Source organism: Molothrus aeneus, chromosome 5 (assembly GCF_037042795.1).
Source record: "Molothrus aeneus isolate 106 chromosome 5, BPBGC_Maene_1.0, whole genome shotgun sequence".
Taxonomy (NCBI): domain Eukaryota; kingdom Metazoa; phylum Chordata; class Aves; order Passeriformes; family Icteridae; genus Molothrus; species Molothrus aeneus.
The window spans coordinates 18,648,586-18,659,160 of NC_089650.1; the positions used below are offsets into that span (position 1 = coordinate 18,648,586).

The following is a 10,575-nucleotide window of genomic DNA, read 5'->3' on the forward strand; positions in this document are numbered from 1 at the left end:
CTTTCTCACAAAGCTTTCCTGCAGGAGGTAGCCAGACACAGCTCAGCAGGACAGCTTGGCAGAGCCCTGACAGGGAACACTGCAGGGTCAGGAGGGTGGCATGCTCCAGGACTGGTGAGGACTCTTTCATCCAGTCCCTGCCATCGTTGGACTTGGCTCCTACAAATATCTCTAACTCAACCTGGAAAAAATGAGATGCATGCAAGAAAGCGAAGCAGAGGGAGGAGGAAGCATGCTGGAGAAAATGTATACACATCTTTCAAACTGAATTTACAAAAGATTGCTGGCAAAATTAAATTTACTGGAGAGCAAAGGGAGTTAAGGCCCAAAATGCAGTCAAGCAGCTCTAATCCCTAAACATTGGGATTATCTCATGACAGCTACACTCGGGTGTCCACTCAATACCACTGTAAAATGTAGATCAACAGAATGCTCCAATGAACTGGAACTCGTTACCTCTAATTGCTTCTCTCACTTCTCTTCTGGATGTTCCTCTGATCCCTCAGCCACTGCATTTCAACAGCAAACACACAGACAGAAGGTCAAGTAATATCAGAGACGGGCAAATTAAATAAGAGATTTCCAGACAACAAAAATATCTGCCCTTCTCCTTCACTTCATACAAAAACTAAGGTTTGCTGAGTGCCACAAGGCAAGTCAGCAGCACAGAGTGACAGGTTTTAAAACATCTTCAACTAATGTAATTCCTACATTTTCCAGAGGGGCAGAGGTTTCTGTGCAGCCAACCAAACACTACTAACAACAGGCTTTATTTTTCCAAGCTAACAGGGGTATGTCCTTCAGCAGCAGTTTCCAGGGGGCCACAGACCACACACAGAATCCCATTCAGATCCATCTCAACTTCAGTTTGGCTTCCCTACCTCTAGTGCAAACGAAGCAGCTGATTCATTTTATTTTATTTTATTTTACTGCCTCCTTTGCATCTCCTGGGTTCTGGTACTGCTGCTGCCACCAGCCTCAGCAGCAGGGGCTGAAAGGGCAGTCACAGTAAAGCACAAAGGCAGCACAGGGACACAGCTGCCAAACCTTCAGTGACCAGCAAATCTTTTGAGACAGTCTTGAACACAGAAGTGCAAACCCCCAGTGCAGAAGGGCAAGGCAAGGGTCCTGCTTGCTGCATCACTGGGAGGAACAGAGGGTATTGCACAGGATTTGCCTGCAAGCTGCTCCAAACTCAGCTGGGTGGGCAACCTTTCCAACATGCAAGGGAGAGAGCAGGCCTCCTGCAAAATACCAGAGTGCTCGTGTTTCTAAACAGGAATCCTGAAAGGAAAAATAAAAAGCTTGTATCTACAGTTTATATCTACACATATGCAGAAGCAAACTATCCCTAGTAGAGCCAGATCTCTGTTTGGCTTCCAACCTCACAAACGTGGCCATCGCCTCTAAACACAAACCTCTGGAATCTACAGAGAAATACTGAGATCCGGGAGAAGTACAAAAGCAAGCAGAATACTTCACTTGGACTTTCTATTTTCATGAATGTGGCAAGAAAAGAGCCAACATTAAAGCACTCTTAACAACTCTAAAATCCTAACTTTCAGTCTGTTTGCCAAAGGTTTTCTTTGAACTGGAGATTTTCTAAGTGTTCCCAGACTGTGTAAAGTCTAACTCATAACATTCAAATATTTAAAAAAACAAAGGGCAAAAGCAAACAGAGAAACAACAACAAACTTAGAGGTGATTCATTACATCTCATCACATCAGCAACTCTCTGTCGAAACAGCATCCCAGGAAACCTCATCCTGGATCCAAGGCAGGGGTCAAAAGATTGGAACTTCATTTCTTGCACTATAATATCATGTATCCCCTGCACTGCTCTGCATCTCTTTACAGAGACAGCCATGCCATGAAAAATAAGAGGGAGGAAAAAGCTAACCTGATTACACAGCTTTTCCACAATTTACTGGAACTAGATGTTCTCTTCTGTAAGATATAAAAATACAGACTTCCAAAGGGTCCCTCACAGCACAAAAGCTGTTATTCACTGCCCCCATCTTGATTACAATCCCAGTCAGCCCTCTTACTTGTAAACCCAAACCTATCTAGAAATTATCAGCAGACTGATTTCTTGCCATCCTCTGGAGCACCACAAACAGGCCATAGCTTGAACAAGGACACCGGTTGCCATGAAGCACCAGCCATGTCCCCACTCTCCCCTTTCTGTGGTACCCTGCAGTACAAGGTTTCCAGTCACTGTGCTGGAAAGAAGTCAGGCTGGTAGAGGGTGTCATAGACCATCTTCTGGCTCACGGTAGGATGAGAAACCGCAGACTTTCTTGTGGAGCAAAGACTTATCGTCTATTACATCATCTTTTAGTCACAGGGGACTGATCTCAACACCACTAGTCATCTTTATGAACCCTGTGCTGACATGGCTGAATGACAACACAAAGTCACCACTCATTGCTGCCACTAAAGGTTTTTGTGGACTGGGCAAGGCACAGACCACAGCTGCATTAACTGTCTGTCCTGACCAGCTGGCCACACTCACGGATGCAAGAAAGGTAATTCTCCAAATACTCAGGGATACTGAGCACACAAGTCATTCATGAAAGAGGAACAAGGATCACCTCTGTTCACACCTTGCATCTAATTCCACCTGTGTATTACCACAAAGTATGATTTTAATTTACTAACCAGCCTAGACCCCCAAAAAAGCTAAATCAAAATTCAGCTTGGGACTAAAAGAGGAGCTGATTAACTCATTCAATCCCATGCAAAACAAGGGGATGATAGTTTAGTAACTTTTTCAGCAGTAAACTGTCTGTACACCTCTAGCACCTAGAAGGCAAAGACAAAAACAGCACCCCAGAATAACACCCTTGTCTGCAGTTTGAAAGAGAAAGGTACACTTCCCAGCTAGCCACAACACTTCTCATCTTTCATCACACAAGGAGCAGAGGAGGAGAGATTGTTGCAAGGGTACTTTCTCTTCCATCTGTGCAGCAGTCAGTCTTTTCTAACAAGAAGCAAATACAGCTGCATCAACAACTGCATTTCAGTGCAGTTTCACAAGTGACTTAGGCTAATACAACTTTCTTTTTTTGTCTTCTCCCCTGTGTTAGGCATTATTTTTACCCAGATCAGCAAGCTGATCCAAATGATTCAATCATCCAAGTCAGCAAACAGAGCATGAGGTAGTTCCTTGCTAGTATTTATACGGTTAAATCAGCAGTACCTTTGGGGCCTTTTACTTCCAAAGCTTACAAACCTGTCCAAATACTTCTAGGTGACATTCCTGGCCAGTAGCATTTGACTTTTGCCATTTATGGAACAGCGAGAGCTAAAACCCAGCAGTTCCTGGTAGACCTTTTCCTCCCACGCCACGATTAGCTGAAATATGTCCCAGAAGCAGATAGCAGCCATGATCCGATTTGTCCCAATCCCAACTCAAGCAGCTTTACACCACCCTCCTAACAAGATCAGCACTGGCCAAACACCATTTATCCAGCCTGATCAAAGATGGATTAGATAATGAAACCCTAACTGCATAAGCTGTCTGAGCATGCTGGCCTGAGACAGCAGAAAACAAGAACACCACTAAATCTAAGGGCTATTCAAAGCTTTCAGGTACCCCCAGCCCCAAGGTATTAATAACTAGCTACTGTCTTATCTCCCTATAGCCTAGTTTTGATATTTCATGCTAATAGACCCCCCCCAAAATCTATTAGTTTTGCAGCTACATTAGTAATTTGTACATCTAAATTATTTATTTCAGCATTACACACTGTGTTTGTATCCTGAGCCATTGGTAGGTACAGGTTATTCAAAGAAGAAATGGTGGGGGGCATAGCATTCCGTGATTCCTTGCTATCAGCCCAGAGACACGAGGTCACCAAGTTTACACAGCAGCAACCCGTAGCTCTGGAACAGGAAGTAGAAAATTGACAGGATCTCCAGGAAAAACAAGGTACAGGATCTCCAGGAAAAACGGTTGCTGGTCTGATTTCCAGCTTTCAGAAAGCCTCTAGTACATAGGAGAGGGAGGAAAAAAAAACATCAAAGAATAGGCTCTTTATTCCTCTTGTAAGCATTACATACAGTTAAACATAGAGGATTTACTAAAAAGATGCTGTTATTCTAAAATAAGGTACTTCAAAAGAAGGCACTATCTGAACAGAAATCCTTATGAAGGGCAATCTTGTGTTTTGTCTTTTAAGGAAAAAGATACCAAATTTCCCAAACATTAAAGAACATATTTTTCCTACCTCTGATGTTATTGGTAAGTTTGGCTTCTAATTTGGTACTTCTTGCTTGCAAACATGAGAAGATTCTCCAAATATATAAACTACACTTTTTAAAACTAAAAAAAGTCAAGGGAAACTTCTGGACAGAGAATTATAGAACAGTTTGGTTAGAAAGGACCTTAAGGATCACCTAGTTCCAAATGATGGTATGTATTTGCACATATATACATACATACACACATGTATATGTTTATTTTCATCTTTTATTATAAAAGTATTGAAAAAATTTTCCATATAGACACATATGGAAAGATTAAAATTAAGAATGCCAAATAAGTACAATATGAGTGTCCTAATCTGAAGAACAGCTACAGTGACTACAGACACACTTAAAAATTGGGCTCTACTAGTTGCACCTCACCTAATTTCTCCACTGTTTCCCACTATCTGGTACAGAAATAAACCCCAGCTTTCTGCTAATTAATTTGACAACCAATCCCTACTACCATGACCACCAGCATTACACACACTATTGTAGCCCCATGGCTGAACACTGCAATCTTACTATTCACTGAACAGACAAGACACTTTTCAATGTAAATACAGGAGGGAGTTTTTTATCTGTAGAAAAATTGTACTAATTTGCAATTAAAAACAAAAAACAAACAAACAAACAAAAAAACCCCAGACTTTTGCTAAACCAGCCCAAGTCCCTTCTTGAGCAATTTTCAGCTGATTTACCCAGGTTTGTATCAAAAACAGCCAGTTCAACCACTATATCCAGGGTAAACTGGTGCATCTTCTGTAAGTACACAGGTCTCTGCCTCAGTTGAACTCTGAGGAGCTGGAAGAATTTCGTGTCACTATGCTTGTGCACTCATTCATAACTCCTAGCAAGACACACCGTATAAACACTGCGATGCTGAGCATCTTTCTCCTTGCAATTGTACACACTGCCTGAGTCATACCTGACACCTACGTGTGGGAGAGCACACTACTTCAAGGGATAAAGGAGCACTGCACGATTTGCACTGGCCCTTGGGAGAGCACAAGCAGCAGCAGCGCTTGGGTACAAAGCTCCAGCAAACGCTCAGGCCACACCATCACACTTGGGAAAGACTGACGCTGCGGGGTGGAGAGACCACCATGAAAGGCTGAACATCAGACAGAACCACAAACAAAACCTTCCTGCTGCAAGCTGTTTAAAAAATAAATAATTCTCGAGCGTGAAAAACTGGGGACAGCCTAGGAAATAAAAAGGGAAGAGTGTTGGCCAGCATTTGGCATCTTGATAAGAAACACCATGGAAAGAATGGGATACTCCCTTTGGAAAGCCAGGAGCGCTTACCAACCCCAGAAAAGGTGAGAAGAGAAACAAGCTCAGATGAATAAATCACGCTACTTCCAAAGAGCTCTGATATTCTCATCACGAGAGACAGAAGCAGAAAAGGCCAGTGCAACTGCCATGATAAAACAACCCTCCGCAACACTCAGACAAAGGGAGGCAGAAACACCTTGGCAGTATCACCCCACAAACACAAAGGCCAACGCACCTGAAACAAGCGATGTTTTAGGGACGATCAAACCGCGCTGGCAGGAGACGACAGAAACGTGGGACTCTGCACCACCCTAGAAGACGCCCCACTGCTCCGCTTCCCCCCTTCCCAGGCAGCACCTGGGATTTCTCCTGGCGCTGTACAAGCCCCAAGCGCCGCGCGTAAACCCCGCCGGGCCCGGAGCGCTGCCGGTGCCCCGCACCCGACCCCGACCCCGCGGCCTCCCCGGGCTGCCCGGCGGTGCCCGGGGCGCGGACCCGGCGGCGGCTGCCCCAGGGCCCCGCGCCGCCGCTCCACGTGCTGGGCTGCGCCCCGGGAGCCGCCGGGCTCGGCCCGGGGGAGCCGCGCTCGCCTGGCTGTCCGCGGGGAAAGGGCCGCACGCCCGAGCGCAACGCGCCGAATCCCGCAAACCGAAATCAAACGCGGCCCGGCCCGGCCCGGCCGAGCCCCGGGGAGGGAGAACCGGGGACGGCCCGGCCCTGCCCGCTACCTGCATGCCGCCGCCGTCGGCCTCCGCCTCCGTCCGCAGCCGCTTGCTGTGGCCGCCCTCCGCGCCGTCCCCGCCGGGCATGGGCTGCTCCAGCTCCGGCTCCCGCTTCACGCCGCGGGCGGACCCCGCGCCGCCGCCGGCCAGGAGCTGCGGCTGTGGCTGCTGCTGCTGCGGGGGCTGGCCGCCCTCCGCCATCCGCGCCGCCGGAGCCCCGGCCGCCCCCCGCCCCGATGGCCCCGCTCTGTCACCGCGGCGCCCGGCGCTGCCGGAGGAGCGGGAGCAGCAGGAGGAGAAGGAGGAGGGCGGCGAGCCCCGCGCCGCGACAGGAGCAGCAGCGGGCGCGCCGGGCTCCGACCCACCGGAGCGCCTCGGTCACGGGCTCAGCGGCGGCTGGGGAGGGGCCGGAGCCCCTCGGCAATCTCCGGAAACGCCGCCGGAGCAGCGCGACCCCCTCTCGGAAACCTTCGGCGGCGGCGGCGGCGGGGCGGGGCGGGGCGCGGGGCGGGGCGGGGCGGGGCCGACGCGGGGCCGGCGCGGGGCTCCGGGCGCCGCGGAGCCGCACGGGGCGGCGGGAAATGGCCGCTCGGCCCAGCCCGGCCGGCCCCGCCGCACCGCGCTCGGCAGCGGGACTGCGCCCAGCCCGCCCCGGGTCCGGCCGCCACCGCCCTGCGGGAGCCCACGGCGGGTGCGGGATCCCCGGCGGGGCTGCGGCGGTCACGGTGGCCGGAGGAGTGCGGGGCACCCAGCCCTCGGGCAGAGCCGGGTCCCCCGTCACGGGCCGGCTTGATCCCGGTCCCGTCGGCGCAGAGTTGCCTTTCGGCGTGAGGTTTCCGCAGATCTTCCCTAAGGAGCTGAGGTGAATCTGGGGTGACGGGTACTGGCCTGACCCCCGCTTTAGGAGGATCCAGCGGCACGGGATGTGCTGCCCAGCTCTGTAGCCCCGTATCCTGCTCAGAGCAGCCTCGCATCCCTCGGTGCATTGTGTTCGTTCCGGCCTTTTCCTGGCCTCTTCCCTGCACCTCACTCCAGGGCTCACCTTGCAGCCCCAGAGCCCATCTGATTTCTTGAGAAAGGGCTGCACTGGTTTCTTGTCCCTAATGGCCTCCATGGGTCTCTCTTGCACTTATATACATATATTTATATCTCCTCATTTTTTCTCCTGCATATGACTTCCAACCAGATGGAGACACTAGTCTGCAAGAACCCAAAGCCTGTTCATCAGCCCTTTTGTGTGCCTCCATGTTTTTGATCTTGAGGAACAAATTTGGGATCCTCAACCAAAACTTAGAGTTGATTTTATTACTCAGCTGCTATCTGGTGGCGCTAAGGACAATATCTGCTCTAGAATGAGGAAGGCATAGGCAGCCTGCGTTGTCCTGAACGTAGTCTGGAAGCCATGGCAACTTGATGGAGAGCTAATCCACGGATCATAATACAAATCTGTGGTTGGCTTGATTATGGGATGGGAATGACACTCCTGCCTGCCAACCATTTGGAGAAAAAGGAAGAAACTAAAAATGGAGTTGGTCAGTGTGAGGAAGCCTTTCTTGAATTCTTGAATATCACCATGTGTAAGAAAGCCTGGGGACCAGTTAGATTATGTTAGTGTTCCATATCCCCTGTATGTGCTACATCTGTTGATCTTCATGAAATTATAGAGCCTTTAGTTTCGAGTGACAGTTACCATACATGACTCCAGTCTTCCTTTACACCACATTTTTCCTCATCCAAAAATAGTTTTCAAGGCCACACTGAAAGCTATTTTAAGTGGTATGTTTTCTGCTGAGGTGCCAGCTTGTCTCCTCCAATGACGGGGGAAATCTCTTTTTTTCAAAATGATTGTAAATCCCCACGGAGTGGCAGGCACCCAGAAGACAATTACATGCAGCTTTTGTCTGCTCACCCACCAAGGGTAAACACATGTCTCATTCATCTTGACTGGGTTTGATAAAATGAGCCAGACTGTCAAACAACACTGAAGAAACGTGTTCAGTCCATTCTTGGCTTGGAAAGAAGCTGAAATTCTCATGGCTGGGATGCTGCTCATACAGAGAAAAACAGCTTTTTTGTATTTCTCCTTCCCCCCCTACTTTTGAGAAGGGATTCTACATGAATAGTCCAGGTTAAGGTATTGCCTGTGAGGAGCTGCAGAAGGCCTCAACCTTCAGACAAGTTAAGAATAAACAGTTTGGAGAGAAATCTTGGGAGCATTCCTCTCACTGTGGTGAGAGTCTATCTGACCCTTCCCTTGGGGATATCAAAGAAAGGAGTTGCCTTATGGTGCCCAGCTTCCATTTTTCTCTTCTCCTAACCCCATTTCCATCATCTCCTGCCATGCAGGTGCCACAGCTGCTGCCAGTTCTGCCTTGCATCCTGTGTGCATGTGGTCTGTGCTGCAGAGCAGCTCCTGGCAGAGCTGGCAGTGCTATAGCACATCCCTTGGAGAGGCATTTTCAGCTGGCTATGGTATGCAGCCTGCCAGGGGAGCACCCTGACTTATGGTGCAGGTGGAAAGAGCTGAGTCCTCAGTGACCTGCAGCTGCCACCACCATGCTCTGTGCCATTGTGAGCTTTCAGACACTACTGCCATGTTACTGCATACTACCATTCATCCAGATCTTTCCATTTCCTCTTAAAATAAGATTAATTAATTTATCTTCATGGTATGTTTGTGGGATGGGTATTATCTCCATTTAACAGATGGGATATGAGGCATTCCTGAAGTCACAAAAAAGCTTTTGAGATAAGACACAATCTTAATCCGTTGATTTCCTTTCACACAACCCAGCTGCCTTTTAGGTATTTGTATGTGACATCTGAGACATACTAAATAGACAGCTGACTCTGTTAACCCTTCCACTGCTGCACAGCACTCTTCCCAAGGCTCCTATGTGCTGTGATTTCATGGGCAAGTTTGCAGAGCGCTCACCAGCGCTTTGCCTTTGACAGATCAAAGACAGGCAATCCTAGGATGTGTTATCCTTGCAGAGAGCTCCCAGAAGCTGGCATGAAGAGTATATCTTTCCTGAACAGATTCATACAATTTTAGAATAAAATTGTGGTGGTTTCCTCCCCTCAGAAGGATACCTTCTGAAGAGATTCCTTGGAGAAACATACTGGTTCTCCCGCTGGGCTGGAAATCAGTGTCATCAGGATGCCGGTGTGAAACATCTATGGAAGTACAAAGGGCTGGGTCCCAGAAGGTGCTTGAATGGAGCAGAGGTGGTGACTCATGAAGGTTCTAAGGCACAGACATGAAGAGAGGCGCAAACTTAGTTGTTAGCCTTTGGCTCTAAGGCATAGAAATCATGCAGAGACACTTCAAAGCAAATGTCTTCTTTCCACCACCACAACTGAGAAGTGTTTCTTGCTGATTCCATCATCTACACACCATATCTCACCCTGCTGACCAGCTCTCTCTTGCCCTTTCAGCCTCCAGCAGCTTTGTTCCTCTCCTTCATGGACAATTTTGTCTCTCTGCTAAGTGGGTCAGGTGGGGTCTAGCACCAAGCCCAACCATGCTCCTTCCTGCTGTTTCTGTCCAGTCAGACAAACCTCTGAAGCCAAATGCTCTTCCTCCTCACAGCAGTGCTCCCACAGGTGATGAAGTGCCGCCAAGGTAAAGTTTCAGCCTGGACTTTGGTCCTGGTTTCGCCAGAAGCGGTGATGGAGCTTTCAGTAGTAACTACTGTGAGTAAATGTTTCTTCTTCCTTATCTCAGGCCAGCAATTTGCTACAAAATTTTACCAGCAGAAGCTGCCTTTTCCAGTAACCAATTAGCACACAGCTGAAAATATATAACCTAAGTCAGCAAAATCCAAAGACCTTGTCACCTGGCCCAAACCATGTGCCAGGACGATGCCAGTGCCCGACGCCAACATCAACATGTCCCTGTGACGCAAGGTGCTGGCAGCTGTCACTCACTGGGCCAGCAACCACAATGCACCTGCTCTTTTCCCAGTGCCAACTCTTGCAATGAGGACACCTGGCTTCAGGAAACGCCTCCAAGCACCTCGGCACTCCAGCAAGGCAGCAGTGTCAGCAGCTGGTAATCCACCAGAGAGCTCAGAGCAAAACCTTCCTGACTCATTTTCCTGTTTCCTGCAAACATCCCTGCAGCACATTTATGGTTGCTGTTTGCTTGGTCTGTGGTTCTGTGGGGCATCAGGCTGTACAGCAGGTGTGGCATTTCAGGTGTCCCAAATGGCACCTGCAGCACAGATGCAGTTACCTGCATGGATGCAATTAGCATAAAAATGCCATCTGCCTGCGCTGCTTATGCCTGGGGGCATGGGGAATAAAGTAGGTCCTTCAGCAC

At 49.0% G+C, this 10,575-nt stretch overlaps 1 protein-coding gene across 6 annotated transcripts in view; it reads right to left on the reverse strand.

Annotated features, from left to right (window-relative positions):
* Nucleotides 1-6,452, reverse strand: part of RBFOX2 (RNA binding fox-1 homolog 2) — a 170,963-nt gene extending 164,511 nt beyond the window's left edge. For all 6 annotated transcript variants that reach the window (XM_066550329.1, XM_066550330.1, XM_066550328.1 and 3 more), the window contains exon 1: nucleotides 6,258-6,452. In XM_066550329.1, the coding sequence (XP_066406426.1) occupies nucleotides 6,258-6,452 (195 nt within the window). The remainder of the gene's footprint in view (nucleotides 1-6,257) is intronic.
* Nucleotides 6,453-10,575: the final 4,123 nt, after the last annotated feature.